The 17,636-nt window shown below is 36.4% G+C and overlaps 2 protein-coding genes across 11 annotated transcripts in view; one reads left to right on the forward strand and one right to left on the reverse strand.

The window, feature by feature from the left end:
- Positions 1–12,708, reverse strand: part of LOC105228515 (45 kDa calcium-binding protein) — a 61,801-nt gene extending 49,093 nt beyond the window's left edge. For 3 of the 9 annotated variants that reach the window (XM_049449111.1, XM_049449107.1, XM_049449108.1), the window contains exons 1-2: positions 12,451–12,708; positions 11,997–12,299 (exon numbers count right to left, since the gene is read on the reverse strand). The gene's annotated coding sequence lies outside the window, so the exon portion shown is untranslated. The other 6 variants (XM_029551221.2, XM_049449109.1, XM_049449114.1 and 3 more) reach the window with 5 other exon arrangements.
- Positions 12,709–14,382: 1,674 nt separating this feature from the next.
- On the forward strand, positions 14,383–16,918 carry LOC105228514 (BRCA1-associated protein). Of its 2 annotated transcripts, none has more exons than XM_029551223.2 (6): positions 14,383–14,717; positions 14,781–15,147; positions 15,226–15,396; positions 15,460–15,626; positions 15,685–16,303; positions 16,367–16,918. In XM_029551223.2, the coding sequence occupies exons 1-6, from the start codon at positions 14,663–14,665 to the stop codon at positions 16,674–16,676; spliced, it is 1,689 nt and encodes a 562-aa protein (XP_029407083.2). In that variant the 5' UTR covers positions 14,383–14,662; the 3' UTR covers positions 16,677–16,918. The 2 variants fall into 2 exon arrangements, with proteins under 2 accessions (XP_029407083.2, XP_011206671.2); XM_011208369.4 differs by having other exon boundaries at positions 14,384–14,729.
- Positions 16,919–17,636: the final 718 nt, after the last annotated feature.

Consider the following 17,636-nt stretch of genomic DNA (forward strand, 5'->3'; position numbering starts at 1 on the left):
AACCTCATATGTATTCTCAATATATTAAATTCCTGTTCTCTGGTTGACCTTTTGCGCATTAACTCAGTATATTAAATTTTGCTTCTTCGGCTGAGTTTATGTCAGATATATCTTATTTGAGTATGATTTTAATATAATTTTCGCCGGCAATATAATTATACAACTAAATCCATAACCTATAATATAAGTTAGTATGATACAAATTTGTTTGATTTACGTTGAATTCTTTTGCTTAATAAAAATAAAACTTTGTTAACACTTGAAGGCATTTCCTCGGCTTCGATGTCTGCAAGTTGCAAGATTATGAAATGCTCGGTTATAACGTAGCCCTTCCTTACTTTTTAAAACATTTACTTTTAGGCGTTAACACTGGGGACAAATTCCACAACCAATTAGCACTCAAAGTGCAGTGGAAAAAATTTAAGAATTTTTATTAAGAATATGTCAACTTTACTTTACTACAAGACTTCCTTCTGAAAATCGTTTCATACGCAGAAATAAAATTCTCTACATTTTCTATATCAGAAATATACTCCAAGTTATGTTAATAATGTAATAACTTACTATTTGCAAATAACTCAAATCAATACCAACTTGCATTAATTTTACTCATATAAAAATATTTCCTATAAAATTCAACCCACAACAATATCAATTTTACTTCGTTGGACGACAAATGTGTTTGAGTCATAAATAATTGTTAAATATAAAAGCAACCTATTAAATTCTCTTTTTGTTATATGTAAGTCGCAAAGAATGTTTGATTTTTAGAATGCCAAATGCGTTGCCTAAATTTACAAAATACACACATTTCGTTATATGAACAAAATAAGCACATTGCTGTTATGTGAAATTTATATAATAATAGAGACTGAAGGATAATAAAATTCTTATCACATAGCAACAGCAAGCGACAAGGACGAAATGGCCAAAGCACAGCCACCGAGTAAATTTGCTGTTTGACATGGCGTATGAGTAACAGATAGAGCCAATAATATGGATTGGCTTTATATAGCCATTGCACACACATTCTTGCTTCATATACATATATGTCACAATACAAATGTACATACATATGTGTGTGTGCAGCAAGCAGTTTACATTCTTTACAAATATTTTCTTATACTATGTACCATTGTACTACGTCAATAGATTGGCAACTTGTGGTTGTAATAGGTTGGATTATTCAATCACACAATCGCACAATGCGATGGGAAAACTGTCCTTTCATTTATTGGGACAAGCTGGATAAGAAGTCACACACAGCATTTATGGCACAACAAAAGAATGCGTTTATTGTTTCCCTTTTCTGCCATAAACTGCACGAAGTTCAACCATGAGATATAAAAATGAAAAAGGAACGGATTTAATCTTTGTGAATGTCTTAACTAACATAATAGCCATTATTGCATCATATAACTCAAAAACTACAGTTGAGTTAGAATAGAATCAATAATTGCACATCGGTAACTCGTAGGTCAATTTAAAAGCCCCCGACCTGATACATAGATGGCGCTACTAGAATTAAATCCATATAATTTTTAGTTAGCCTATATAAAGGCGGGGGTATAAATTTGTCAGCTGTCGTAATGTCATGAATTCTATCATTTTGTGTGAAGCAACTTTAGTTATTGTGAAAAAAATGAATAGAAAGGAAATTTTGCAGCAAATGTTTGGATTGATCAACATTATTTGAACTCTTCACCAAGGAAATCATCCCTTGAAAAATTGCATGCCAAGTTTAGACGTGGTGAAATGAGCACCGAAGACGATGAAGTCCAAAAGAGGTCGTCATCAAAAAAGTCTACATAATAATTTTGGATGACCGTAAAGTGAAGTTGTTCCTGACAACAGGCGCTGTAAAGATATCAAATGTTCGTGTACATCGCGTCATTCAGGAATATTTGGGTATGAGAAAGCTCTGTGCAAAGTAGATGACGTCCGAACTCACTTTGACCAAAAACAACGACGTGTTCTTTAAGCGTAATAGACCCGAGGTTTCGGGTCGATATATGATAATGGATGACACGTGGCTCCATCATTTCACTCCGAAGTCTAATCTGTATTTTGGGATGCATATGGAATAATTTTTATTTACTCTTGATAAAGGAAGGCCCATCAGTTGCGATTATTGCATAGCATTATTAGACCATTTGAAGTACGAAATCTATTAAAAACGTCCGTATTTGAAGAAAAAGAAAATGCTGTTTCACCAATACAATGCACTGTGTCGCAAAACGATGTCAAAAATCCATGAATTTGGTTTTGATTTACTTGCGTATTCCGTATCTTCAGATCTGGCCCCAAGTGAATATTTCAAATTTCAAAGGAAAGCTCGCTGGGAAGAAATTTCCTTCGAACGAAAACGTGACCGCCGAAACTGAGGCCAATCTTGAAACAAAGGACAAATCGTACCACAAAAATGGTATCCACAAGATGGGAGGGTCGCCATAAGCCATAGTTTTCGTTGAATAAAAAAAAACGAATTTTAATAAAATTATTAGTTTTACTATGCTAAAGAGGGGATCTTTTAATTGACCTGTTACATACGGCTATGTAGCAACGTGTTGCAAAATTGTAAAAATGTGAGGAACCCAACATTAATTTTTCATCAAAACCGTGTATGAATTACCATCGTATTTGGTACTTCATTAACGTGTGTGATAGATCATAGACTCATTTAGTTTAATTGCCATATTTTGCTTCGTGTCCAAAATCCGCATATTACAATCAACCTGAATGACTCAATATATTATAATTATTATATGATATTTGTATGTGACATAAACTCAACCACGTGGGCTAGATTTAATAAATTGAGTATATGGTTAAAATAGCCACCTAAAACGTTTAACTTCAAATGGATTGTCTGGGAAATCACTATATCGGGTATATTGTGGCGAAGGAAGTTATAGACTGCTTGCTTTATTTAAGTATTATATAAAGAATTCGTCTAAAATTGTATTTCCAACCAAATTTCGTTTGCGGAATCGTTGCTAATGTGTTAGAGAGATGGCAGGAGAGCTCTACATCTCTCGAGAATCCGATAAAATGATTTTGGTGGATATTTTGGGTATGAAACGCGTTCTTGCACGTCTCGTATCGATAAAGCTGATTTTTCATGTGGAGCATTATAACTGGCGATAAGACAATATGTTTATGAGTTTGACATGCGAACAAGTCAGCAATGATCGAAATGGAACCCGTTTTCAGACGAACGAAGAGACAAAACAAAATTCGCTGTAGGCCATCCCAAGAAGTGCTTATGAAAAGTGTTTCGAGGACTGGAAAAATCGTTGGCATAAGTGTATTATATATAGTGGAGATAGCTTTGAGGGCGACAAAATAAATATAAATGTATAATTGAATATTTTGCGTTTTATTTATAATATCCGGGTACTTTTTTCTCACAATTTATAAATAATGTTTGTAAAAAAAAATATTTGTTCTATCGACAACTAAAAAATTAATTACAATTGTTGTAGTTTCATATTTAATTAATTTTATAAAAAAAAATTCTTTAACACGAGTATTTTATCACTTCAACTTCAGTTTTCCCTCTCTAGCTGATAGGCTCTGCATTTTTAACAACTACTGTACTCGTATGCGGTATGTAAATCATTTTTGCTTCGTCTTCTTAAATTTCTACATAAAAATGTAATACACACTGCCGTGTTGACAGGCTGCTAGTTCGTGGCACAGAATTTTGCACGTCAGCACACGAATCGACCAGCTACGAGGCTTTCTGCGCTGGCTAGATTGCTTGACTGATATATTGCTGGCTTGCTGAGCGAGTGGCTGGTGGGTCGGTAGCGCCTGTTTGGCAGCTGATTAGCGGCTGCGATATACCGTTAAGAGTCATTTGTCAGTTCATTTTGGCCTCAGCTAAAGCTCAGCTTGCGCAGACACAAATTGGGGTAGAGTAACACTACATGACGTTTGTGTGTGTGTGTGTGTCGATGGTATATGTAAATTTATTACACTTACATTCACAAACAGTACACAGTGGCGCTATGAACATCAAGTTACAGTACAGTAGCTCGATTATATGTGTGCATACCTTTTTTTTAATGCATTGTACCTGTAAACGAAAATTCCAGAAGTAGCAAAAACTTAAAAATAAATACGTTTTACGTATGTACAAAAGTCAGTGCCTTCTTATGAGTTGACTGGGCCTATTCAGTCGGTGTTAAGGTGTTACATGGGTTTACGGGTTTAAAAAAATCGATTTTTTATTGTATTATTAAATTCTACAACACCTCAGAATATTGTATTAATTTTCAAGTTGATCCGAATAATAGTTTCGGAAATTCAGCCTTGAAAACGCGTTTTTTCCAAACTATGCTCTTGAAGTCGGTTAGCAAGATTTCTCGAGAGCTACTAAACTGACATTCATGAAATTTTAAAGAGGTCTTTGAGGTATAATTTTTAAAGACTTGGACGAAAGATTTTTTTCGATTACGACTATTTGATATAAAAAATATTGCGAAATATTCACTGAAATTAGCATGTTTTTATAAAAATGTCTGCCAAAAAACCCGTTTTCAGTTTTTTTCCTTCGTTGAAGTTTTAAGATAAGGTTTTAATTAAAACAAGTATTTTTTCAATTTAGATGATTCTGTAAGGAGTTATCCTGCCAACGCGAGCGCTTTTTCTGAGAGGTCACTGGAAATGGCGTCGCAATGGCCGAGTTTAAAATATTTTTTTCCAAAAATTTCAGAATTTTTGAAAAAAAAACTGCTTTTTACCCGAGGAAACCTTCTTAAAATACAGTTAAAAAATACTATAAAATATGTAAAAAAAAATTTGGATCAACAAAGTTAAAAGTTTTCTCAGAAAAAATTCCCGAAAGATTGCCTTTTTCTTGTTGCCTTCTAACTGTATATAACCCCTTAAGGAAGTAGGTTTTAAGGGAAATTGAATTTTTCAGTACAAATTTAAGCTTTTTGTTCTTCCTTTTAATTTTAATACATAATATCTTTAGACAAAATTATTTAAGTTACATTTACATTTTATGTGATGGCATATACATTTATGTATGAATAGTCTGTACCTTTTACTACCATACAGTCATGTATTTTTTGGTTATTACAGTTGCTATATTCGGTTTTACTGTACTCACTGTTGTTCTTCCTGTGCAGACTACCGTAATTTTATATTGCTGCCTACATTTGCCTGCCTGCCTAGAGATAATTTCCAGCGTTGCGACATCGACTAAGGTGGTTGGTAGCTTTTGCACTGCTTCATCATCCTCATCAATATTTTTTCCCTTTTTACTTCCCTTCCGTTCTCTACTTTCTACTTTAATGTCAATGTACTCAGCGCCACCATGTTTTTTTTTTATTTTCGGCTCCTTTAGATTCGTATTTATAGCATGTTTGTCATTCATGTTTCTATGTATGTATGTGTTAGTTTACGTCGTTATAGGCGCAGTCGTGCGTGTTTGCAAAGGTTCCGATTCGAAGTATCTATTTCTGGAAATTCGTAATAACGTCTTCCTTTGTGAATTGTGAATAACCTGTCAAAGCGTTAATCAATAAACAGTTATGCGATTTCGAAGTCACATTCGTGCTTGCGAGGTATAATTAATATTCGCTCTTCTCCAACCACTTAATCCAAGGAAAAGCCGACAGAAGAAGTAAGGTTAATTAAGAATTTATTTGAAAAGTTTTGGAATATAAACTACTTCTGCTTAGATGCCATTCACGCCTGTTTAATTGGATTCATAATCATGGATTATTTTACAATAAGTGCTCAAGTCAAGTCAAGAAGTGGCGAGGGGAATCTTCTTACAGGTCTAACGTTTTATTATGGCTTCGAATCTTGTAATCGTAAGTGAATGAAGGAGAAATATTATCTTAATTTGGGCATGAAAAAAAATTTCACTTACGTAATGTTTCGAAATTTTAGATTAAAAGTTGAGTGAGTATATGTACAGTAAATCTCTACAAGTTTAAATTTTTTAAAGAAATTGTCATTGTTATTGTTATCAATGGCGGATTCAGAGGGGGAAATGTGGACATTTTTGTGTGTTTTCAAGTTTTCAAGAACACGGATCCGAAACGTAAAACCGCATTAGAAAAATTACTTGACGAACAACTTATCCAGTTATGTGAAACATGATGTGTTCAACCTGGTTATCGAATTTGCCGGAAAATTGTAGTTGATCGTCAAAGCTCTGACAAAAACTAGTAACTGGAAATATAAGGATACAGCGGGAAAAGGCAACAATGCTCGTCGCAGCCATGTCCAAATTTGAATTAATACTTGGGGTTTTTGCCTATATGATATTCTATCTCCGAGTCATTCACTCAGGATGATTCTTCAGAAAGAATCGATGGATCTGGCAAAGGCAGCAAATATGATAAATGCGCTGCTTGTAACGTTCTAAAATCGAAGAATTTATTTGGACACGAAAAAATGGCGGCAGAACTGTAAGTTGACGAAGGAAAACCAAGAATCTGTGGCCGATAAACAAAACGCGAAAATTTCTGCTTCAGAACTTGCGAAGAATACTACAGGGTCACAGTGTATGTACATTCTTCTGTTGAATTCAATCGGCAAAGATTTGAACACCCGATTTTCTAGAGAAGTATTGGATGTATTTCAACTGAGTTTGATTATTTCAGAAAAGTGTGTGCTTTGAAAACAAAGAAATGGAAAATTTTTTGACTGTTTGATAGATAGATTTAAACTACGATATTTAATATAATAATCTTCATGTTTCAAGTAAATGTTTATTGTAAATCATCACATTTAATAAAATATCTGTTATAGGAGGAACCATGGGGGTATATAACGTAGTGCCGATAATCAAAATCTCAAAGTTTAGAATCCCAACAGGCCTTGCGGAATTCGGAATTCGGCCTTCGGCCACGAACACGCTCAGGATCATAACTCTTAGTCAGTGGAATTCTCTTTCTGTGCTTCGATAGATACAATGTCGGCATTTTGGTTTGTCGGTATTTTGAGCTTCGATATTTTAAGTGTATCCCGAACCATGATTGTTCAATAGACATTGGAGGTTACATATATAAATTTACAACAAACTGAAAATTAAAGAGTATGTTCAAATCATGATTGAAAATAATATATAGAAGTAAAATAATCGAGGTCAAATAATAGTTGAACTTTGACCTCGAGTATTTTATTTTCGCATTTCGAAATGATGAGTAAAAATCCTAATATACTACTGTGATCAAATTGAAAATGTGTCCCTTTCATCTCCTTCAAACTAGTCCCCTCCCTCTGCAATACACTTATGCCAACGAATTTTCCAGTCATCATAGCACTTGGAAAAGTCCTCCGTCGTGATGGCCATCACGCCTTCTTCGATTCAGCTTTTATATCCTCAATTAAGTCAAAAAGGTGTCCTCGGAGCGGTCATGTGAATTTGCTGAATAGCCAGAAGTTACACGAAGGTTAATCAGGCGAATGCGGTGTTTGCAGCACGATATTAGTTGAAAATGTGACGAAATGATCACGAACAACAAATACAGTATGACATGGTGCATTATCGCAGTTCATTGGTCAATAATATTATTTTATTTTATTATATGTAATATAATGTAGTGAATCGTAAGGAATAAAAAACTCAATTTCGATTCTTTTGATGTTACGTTGTTTTACATTTTATGTGATGGCATATACATTTATGTATGAATAGTCTGTACCTTTTACTACCATACAGTCCTGTATTTTTTGGTTATTACAGTTGCTATATTCGGTTTTACTGTACTCACTGTTGTTCTTCCTGTGCAGACTACGGTAATTTTATATTGCTGCCTACATTTGCCTGCCTGCCTAGACTATAATTTCCAGCGTTGCAACATAGACTAAGGTGGTTGGTAGCTTTTGCACTGCTTTATCATGCTCATCAATATTTTTCCCTTTACTTCCCTTCCGTTCTCTACTTTCTACTTTAATGTCAATGTACTCAGCGCCACCATGTTTTTTTTTTATTTTCGGCTCCTTTAGATTCGTATTTATAGCACGTTTGTCATTCATGTTTCTATGTATGTATGTGTTAGTTTACGTCGTTATAGGCGCAGTCGTGCGTGTTTGCAAAGGTTCCGATTCGAAGTATCTATTTCTGGAAATTCGTAATAACGTCTTCCTTTGTGAATTGTGAATAACCTGTCAAAGCGTTAATCAATAAACAGTTATGCGATTTCGAAGTCACATTCGTGCTTGCGAGGTTTAATTAATATTCGCTCTTCTCCAACCACTTAATCCAAGGAGAAGCCGACAGAAGAAGTAAGGTTAATTAAGAATTTATTTGAAAAGTTTTGGAATATAAACTACTTCTGCTTAGATGCCATTCACGCCTGTTTAATTGGATTGTCAGGAATATTTTACAATAAGTGCTCAAGTCAAGTCAAGAAGTGGCGAGGGGAATCTTCTTACAGGTGCTCTAACGTTTTATTATGGCTTCGAATCTTGTAATCGTAAGTGAATGAAGGAGAAATATTATCTTAATTTGGTCATGAAAAAACATATTCACTTACGTAATGTTTCGAAATTTTAGATTAAAAGTTGAGTGAGTATATGTACAGTAAATCTCTGCAAGTTTGAATGTTTTTAAAGAAATTGTCATTGTAATTGTAATCAATGGCGGATTCAGCGGGAGAAATGTGGACATTTTTGTGTGTTTTCAAGTTTTCAAGAACACGGATCCGAAACGTAAAACCGCATTAGAAAAATTACTTGACGAACAACTTATCCAGTTATGTGAAACATGATGTGTTCAACCTGGTTATCGAATTTGCCGGAAAATTGTAGTTGATCGTCAAAGCTCTGACAAAAACTAGTAATTGGCAAAATGAGGAAACAGCGGGAAAAGTAACAATACTCATCGCAGCCGTGTACAAATTTAAATGTGTAATTGGGATTTTTTGTCTATGTGATATTCTTTCTCTAACTCATTCACTCAGCATGATTCTTCAGAAAGAATCGATCGATCTGACAAAGGCATCAAATATGATAAATACGCTGCTTGTAACGTTCTAAAATCGAAGAATTTATTTGGACACAAAAAAAATGCGGCAGAACTGAAAGTTGGCGAAGAAAGACCAAGGATCTGTGGCCGACAAACAAAACGAGAAAATTTCTGCGTGAGAACTTGCGAAGAATACTACAGGGTCTCAGTGTATGTACATTCCTCTGTTGAATTCAATCGGCAAAGATTTGAACACGCGATTTTCTAGAGAAGTATTGGATGTATTCCAACTGAGTTTGATGCTTTCAGAAAAATTATGTGCTTTGAAAACAAAGAAATTGAAATTTTTTTGACTGTTTGATAGATAGATTTAAACTACTATATTTAATATAATAATCTTCATGTTTCAAGTAAATGTTTATTGTAAATCATCACATTTAATAAAATATCTGTTATAAGAGGAACCATGGGGGTATATAACGTAGTGCCGTTAATAAAAATCTCAAAGTTTAGAATCCCAACAGGCCTTGCGGAATTCGGCCTTCGGCCACGAACACGCTCAGGATCATAACTCTTAGTCAGTGGAATTCTCTTTCTGTGCTTCGATAGATACAATGTCGGCATTTTGGTTAGTCGGTATTTTGAGATCCGATATTTTAAGTGTATCCCGAACCATGGTTGTTCAATAGATATTCGAGGTTACATATATAAATTTACAACGAACTGAATATTAAAGAGTATGTTCAAATCATGGTTGAAAATAATATATTATAGAAGTAAAAAAATCGAGGTCAAATAATAGTTGAACTTTGGAGAGTGAGTTTTGTGAGTGGTGATGATGAGTAAAAGTCCTCATATACTACTGTGATCAAACTGAAATTTTGTTCCTTTCATCTCCTTCAAAGAAATCCCCTCCCTCTGCAATACACTTATACCAACGAATTTTCCAGTCATCATAGCACTTGAAAAAATCCTCCGTCGTGATGGCCATCACGCCTTCTTCGATTCAGCTTCGATTATCCTCAATTAAGTCAAAAAGGTGTCCTCTGAGTGGTTATGTGAATTTGCTGAATAGCCAGTAGTTACACGAAGGTTAATCAGGCGAATGCAGTGGTTGCAGCACGATATTAGTTGAAAATGTGACGAAATGATCACGAATAACAAATACAGTATGAGATAGTGCATTTTCGCAGTTCATTGTTCAATAAATTCAAACATAGTGAAAATCGAAGAATTCACTTTTAGAGCCTCTCAAAACGACGCGTATCCCAAATACTAATGAATATTTTGACGTGAAATTTACACTTAGTGTGCTCGATTTGTTTGGAATATAAACAAATTCTAAACATATGTTCAAACGACTTTTTTAGTTCGAATTGTACTTAACTGGCTACTATATCAACTTTAATTTAAAATTGCTTTTCAATAAAATGTGTAAATTTTTCATTCTACTAAATTTAATTGAACTCAACATAATGCACTTCAATGCAATTTCTTTAAGAAATTTATAAAAATTTAGCTTTCAGTGCTTGAAGTACTAGAAAAACAAGTCTTATCTCAACTCGATTATCGAACAAAATCTCAATATTTTTTTTAAGTGTGTTGAGTTTGCAAAACCCCGTCGACGAACTTCTTAGCCAGACATTTATATTGTAAAGGATTATGCTGGTATACAAAAATTCGTTTCTAGTTCAATGATACTCCAGCAAGAAGGCAATCAAATTTTTACATTACTCTTTCGCTCATTTCTTACTACACAATTTTCCTTTTCATTGACTTATCATTGAAGTGTCTGCCATTTTGTGCCTTTTTGCCGCTATTTTACAAGCTTCCGTAGCTTTTTCCGCGAATGCACATTTACCATACGCTTCATGCCTTATTCACTTAATTTATTAGATATACTTTTATAAAATTTATTTACCCGATGCTTATTGCCAGCCATCGACATTCCATTGACTAGCATTTTAAATATTTATCAGCCACTATGCAATCACTTACTCATGCTCTCAAGCATGCCAGTACGGTGGTGGCGGCAGTGTGCAGTGCGATGGCGTGCGGTGCCCATCAACAATAGCAGCATGCAATGCACACACATACATACATATGCGCATATCTAGTTGTTACCGGCAATGAAAGAACTGCACTCAGCTAATGCTAGTTTGCTTAGTTAGGGCTTCTATTATCCCACCACGACAACGCGCGCTTAAAAGCCCGCATACAAACACATACATATCTACATATGCATACATATATACATATATTCATATACTTATGCTAACTGTACGTCTGTGCCGTTGCATTTTTCGCGCTTTCGTATTTTCGCATTCGCTGATGCCGTTACGTATCCGCCACGGCGTACCATAGCAGTCTTATTGCCTTCTGCACGCTTTCTGCGTTTACGTGTAAATTTTTGTGTGTATGTGTGTGCGCATTTATTCGAGTTTTGTTTTTAGTTTTACGGCATTTTTCCACCTTTCAGTTAATGACGTTTCTCTGTTTCCTTACTTCCTACGCCGCTTGTCTGCCGTTAAGTGCGCTGCTCTGCTTTCGGTCTGTCTTAAACTGAATCTTGTTCACTGGGTTTTATTACTTTTCTGCTTTGGTTCACTTTCCGCTATTCGCTATCCTTCACTTGTTAACCTTATTCACCCGCCTTTCTTTCTCCTGCCCTTCAGCCGAACATTGCCTTAACTTTATCTGTTTCCTTCACTTTTCACCTTTGTCCCACAACCACGCCGCGCCCTCTCTCTCTCTTATCAATCTCTCACTGCTCGTACTTTGGTGCTGCCATCACCTGTTTCTACCTTCCGACCTTCCGCATTCCCTCTTTGCCAACCCGCCATGCCGTTGGCCCACTCGTGGCTGGGACGCTTGTTTGCTTTTGCTGCTGTGTGGATTTCTAATTTTCTTTTGTAATTAGTTAATTAACTAATTAATGAAGTTTGTGTTTAAATTGTTTGCGCTGCACTAAAAACAAAAACATAAAAACACTGAATAAAAATAAAAATGGCTCAAAGCAGATTTGCAAATTGAGATCCGCCATCCGCCATCTATTTACCTCCCACTGCAGGGCCGCATTCCCTTGAGTCCATCACATTTTACAACTTTTTCGCATAAACGACTGCTGATTTACTTGTTGTCTGTCTGCACTTGCTTATACATATTTGTTTGTTGCTTTCATTGACTCAGGCTGGGCATTTATTGTTGTTAAATTGCTTCAGCTGCCAGGCTAATTAAATGCAGCAAAACAAAGGCGACACACGCACAAATGCAAAAACCTGCAGAATGAGCGGTTATTTTGCGCTGTTGCTTGCTCTCTTTCTCTGCTGTTGTTATTTTTTCCGCCTTTTGTTTTCACACTCTGCAACAACAATTGTTGCAAATCAGACACTGTATAAATTTACTACACAAATCACTCATTCACAACAAGCGCAACACAGACACACCTCCCCACACACGCGCACACATGCACACGAACACATTAGTCCACATGTGCGCTCGTAAGTACTCACTAACGGTTGCTACGCGACGCGCCACTAGCCCATACGCTCGCAAAACAACAGAGTCGAAATGATAAACCGCACAACAACAACAACTCAACGGTGGACGCAACAAATAGTAGCGTTACATCGTCACACTCGTCCACGGCACGCTGCTACCGACGGCACACTAACAGTACACTTCGTCATCGTCGCGGTTCATGCGCCATCCGCAAAAGCAACTTCTACAGTATGTCCAAAAACAACGCCGCACCAACAGTTACTGCCAGTGGAAGTCGTCACTGGCGCCGTGTAAGGCCACTGAAATGCCTCAGTGCTGCTTGGTTCTGTTGTTGTTGCGGCTGCGTCGTCGACGCTGCCAAGTTGAACAGAGCCGAACTGGACATGTGTCGGCATTCAACAACAAACAGCAGCCTTACACACGCACCTACACATGTAAACTTGTAGAACTGTTATAAAGCAAGCAGGAGCAATGTAAAACAAGAAGAAGCAGTCTGTAGCGCAGAATGTTGTCCAACACAACAACCTCGCCGACAGCGACTACGCAAGGGCAACATACGAAAGCCAATTTGTACAACAACAATGAAGCCGACGTGAAAACGACAGCGAACGGAAGGACGAGGCCGAAGAAGTACGTGGCCGTCAACAGCAGCGTTAACGTCAGCTAAGGGAGCTTGATTGCAGTGATGTTAACAGTGTGCTACCATTACATGGCCACAGAGTTAAAGGCATTGACGAATAGTTGTATGAGCAACATTTCAAAGAACTCAAACTTTATAAACTTTATAGTTTTGATTTTTCATTTCCACGAAATTATAATAATAAATAAGCTGTTTATATATTTTTATAAAACACATAGAATAACAGAGAGAAATTCGTAGATATTATTGATGGCTTTAAAATATTTTGTTTGTTTTGGAACACCCAATATAACTGGGACCCAGTGTTATGATATTCACTCAACCCAAATATTTCGCTACAGGCTCATATCTACAAAGCTCACCATGACTATTTCCGATTTTCCATTCAGTTTCTTGGAAATTATTATTTTTTGCTTTCTGCTTCATTCTATAGGCTTTGAAATGGCTTTATGTTCCGAAAGTACATATGAACAGTTGGAAAACTTATTTGGAAGTCAGTCGAATTTCATTTTTAAAGTGACTAAGCGCACGGTTGAGAGCGTACAGACGTTTACTGCTCCTGCCTGCTCTGTAATGACGTCACACCATTCATTCATTCACCGATTTTCCAATTCCAATGCGACTACAAAGGTTTCACCAAGGATCTACCGTTAAAGAACTGTTAATAATCCAAAATATTAGATGATTCTTCTTAAAAAAATATCTGTTGATTTAGTTTTACAGTATTTCCTCTATTTGCTTCCTGAGATTGGATTAGAGTATCGACCAAGACACATCAAAAGAAAAAAATGCTAGTTTTTTGTAACGACATTACGTCATTTCGAAAATAGTTAAGATTAACCATTATTATATGCCCACTTTGATTACGTTCAATTGATAAAATATCGAGAAGTTTCCTTTCAATATAAAATTAATATTCCATTAGTGCAAAAAAGGAAAGTTCATTTACATAGCTAATAGCATCAATTCGCTGTTTGTAGTGTATTATTCTACGGGTAATCATTTGTGTTAATAATATAACTTATGCGTTATTTTGTTTAATAATCTGAAATCTCTATTATTCATACGATATTATAAACACAATAAGCAGATAAAATTTCAGAAGAACGCAATAAGTTATAAGATATCTAACTATATTTCCAACAGGAACACAAGCACGCTGTGTTGCGCGCCATCTATCAGGCAAAGAAAAAGTGCTGCCACAAATGTATTCGTTCTCTGGTTGCTGCCTACTCAATTTTACACCGCTAGGAAAGCAACACTGTGTTTACTTTGTACAAAATTTTGACGTTTCACTATTTCTTTGCTCTGTTTTTATTCCCAGTTTCGCAAAATTTGTAAACAAAAGCTAAAAATTGTGAATTTCGCAAGGAAAATTGAAAAAAAGCTTTAAAAAATTTAACGAAAGAGAACCGCAAATAAAACATTTAGAAGAAAAAAGAAAAAATCACAAAGATAATTGTGCGATAAAGTGCAGAATATAAAATCGCCGCTGATTCCGAAGTAACTTCGGCAAATTTTAGCTTTGTATTATTGGTTAAACATAAAGGATAGAACGGGAAATTGTCTAACATCAACAACAAATGCCAAATCAGGTTTCATTGTGCATCGTAAAGATCGAAATTGACCCACAGCTGAGTGAGGATTTTGGTGCGTAGTTTTTAAAAGCATTACGGAAGAATATAACTTATTGACTTACAGAACCCGGAGCCACATCTGCTGAACATCCCACAAATCCGCGCATGCTAAAAGAGCGTGAGCGTGATCGAGGTCTGCGACAAGCCAACCAGATTGTAATTGAAACCTACACAAATCGTTTATTGGCAGACGCGGACGAACTACAGCTTTCAGCAGCAGAAGAGAATCATCCAGCACTTGGAGGTGAAGCTTCTGTACCGATTGATATGAGTGGCGAACGTAAAAGGGAATTGCGCTCAACAGCTAGTGGTTCACGCGAAGCTACGCCGCTCGAAGAAGGCCAATGTGCACCTGAATTTCCCAAAGAAATTGGATTCTTCTCCGGTAATCCGGAAGTTACCAATGGCATTGTGCATTTATACAAGAAAAAGTATGCCAATCTGCATATAGATTACTACTTGTTTGCTTACCTAATTCACATAATTTGTTTTTTAATATAATATCTTAGCGAGCGTAAGGAATTAAAAGAGGGACCATCCGATAAGTTGTGCTTATTGGCGGTGCCCGCCAGTGTAAGCTGTCATGACTTAATGGGCTTTGTAGCGCCCTGCCAGTCGGCGATTCGACACATACGCATTGTACGCGACGGCAGCCCTAACCAATTTATGGTGATACTCGAGTAATTAAAAAGAACATCGAAACCGTGCTTTGAACTCGATTGTAATTACTATACTTTTAACAGATTTCGTTCGAATGCTGCAGCCTTAGAGTTTTACCAGTCATACAATGGCGCCGCCTATAATTTGTTGGAGCCCGACTCTTTGTGTCATGCCGTATGGGTGTCGGAAATAGAACGCGGTGGAGATGGTGTGCCACCAGCTGGTCATACCGAACTACCCAATTGTCCAGGTATATATTAAATTTGTTTACTTGTATCGTTGCTTAATTCGTTTTAAATTTAATACAGTTTGCTTGGAGCGTATGGACGAAAGCGTTGATGGCGTATTGACTATACTATGCAATCACGCCTTTCATGCCAACTGTCTTATAAAATGGGGTGATTCTACCTGCCCTGTTTGTCGTCATGTGCAGACTCCCGAGTTGCTTGAGAACTCCGTTTGTATGGAGTGTGAGGGCACAGATTCCCTATGGATTTGTCTGATTTGCGGTCATGTTGGTTGTGGTCGCTACCAAGGTGGTCACGCTGCGGCACATTATCGCGCCACGAATCACACTTTTGCTATGCAGTTGGGTACGTCAAGCGTCTGGGACTATGCTGGAGACAATTTCGTACATCGTCTCTTCCAAAACAAGACCGATGGCAAACTGGTGGCTACTGCTAACGACGAGGGCGAAGAGAAGATCGATTCAATGCAACTAGAGTTTACATATTTACTCACCTCGCAGCTGGATACGCAGCGCAAATATTATGAAGATCGCTTAGATCGCTTGGAAATGGAGTGGCGGGACTTCAAAGCCGGCGCTGACAATGACAGCAGCAAAGTGAACGCTCTGGAGCAAAAAGTTCAAACCCTATCCAAGGAAAAGCAGATATTGGAGCGCAAGTTGACACAAAATGCCACAAAGTAATTGTAACTTGTAACTTACATATTTAAAATGAATACACACATATTTTATATTTATTGCAGATTGAAGGACCTGCAAAAGCAGCTCGCCGAGGAGCGTGAATTCTCCAAAACGTTGCAAAGCAATCACAGTTCTTGGCAGACCAAATATGCAACACTCGAAAAACAATACAAAGAATACAAGGAGGCGCGCGAAGCTGAGCTGAATGATGTCAAAGAGCAACTGCGCGACATTATGTTCTATATGCAGGCCCAGAGCAAAATCGCCGATTCTGAGCTCAAGGATGAGATTGTTGGTGGCACAGTTGTGGTGCCTGAAGCAGAAGCAAGCACTTCTGCAGGAAAAACGGCCAGACGAAAGAAGAAGCATTAATTTTTATGATTGCCACAGCCTTTGCTTGGCTCAACTTCTGCTTATTGGAGACTATAAAGAATTTTCGCTATAACTTAAAACCATACAGATGTAAAGTGGCTGCTATTTTTCTGATCTAAGCATTTAAAAATAAAACATTGTAATATGAATGCTAATCAAATTAAATAGCTTTATATAAACATACATACATACATACTTATACACAAAAATGAGAAATAAACCTTTACATATCGCTTCACAAAGGACTATACTTCACCTAACGGTTGTTTATAACAAAAAAATGATGTTCTCTGATAAATTTGTTATAAAAAGGAATGGAATTATAAATCTTTTTAAAGTGAAAAAAGTAAATTTATTAAAAATTTTTCCTAATGAGCTATTTACTAGATCCACAAAACGTTTCTGTACCATCTACATATGTTTTTTGGCGAGCATTTTGAGAACTTATGTACATCGGTACTTCACAATTTCTTACTCTGCCCAAAAACAAACTTTGTTGTCAAAGTATTTCTGCCTTTTTGATATTGAAGCTCAATTACCAATTGCTGCAGTCTCGAAGTTATGTCGAGTGTTAGCCGAGATGTGAGTATTTCGAATGTTTATTTGATGATGACAGAGGTGGTAAGTCAAGACCTTTGCTTTCAGTCACCAGCAACAGCTGTTCAACCCAAGATTATCAATGTGTTCAGCATAGGTCAACTCTTTTACACCTTTAAAAAGGAGGGTCCCTATTGATTTTAATTCCTCTGCACGATAAATCTTTTTAATCACATCACGACTACTTATTGTATGTAATGTCGTTTCATAACAAAGAGTTCAATTTAGGCATTTAAAGAAATTTTGCCTATATATTAGCGTATACCTTTAAAAATAGCATAAAAAATTTCAAATCGATATCTCACAAAGTTTTGAGTCACAGCCATTTAAAGAACAAAAGATCATTCCGGTCCGCCACTTTAC

This window comes from Bactrocera dorsalis, chromosome 2 (genome assembly GCF_023373825.1).
Source record: "Bactrocera dorsalis isolate Fly_Bdor chromosome 2, ASM2337382v1, whole genome shotgun sequence".
Taxonomy (NCBI): domain Eukaryota; kingdom Metazoa; phylum Arthropoda; class Insecta; order Diptera; family Tephritidae; genus Bactrocera; species Bactrocera dorsalis.

Excerpts from the sequence above, each read along its gene's own strand:
- LOC105228514 (XM_011208369.4), top strand. The coding sequence starts at position 14,663 with ATGCCAAATCAGGTTTCATTGTGCATCGTAAAGATCGAAATTGACCCA. Across the intron at positions 14,730-14,780 it reads ACAGCTGAGTGAGGATTTTG|AACCCGGAGCCACATCTGCT; the intron begins GTGCGTAGTTTT and ends ATTGACTTACAG. Across the intron at positions 15,627-15,684 it reads CGAACTACCCAATTGTCCAG|TTTGCTTGGAGCGTATGGAC; the intron begins GTATATATTAAA and ends AATTTAATACAG.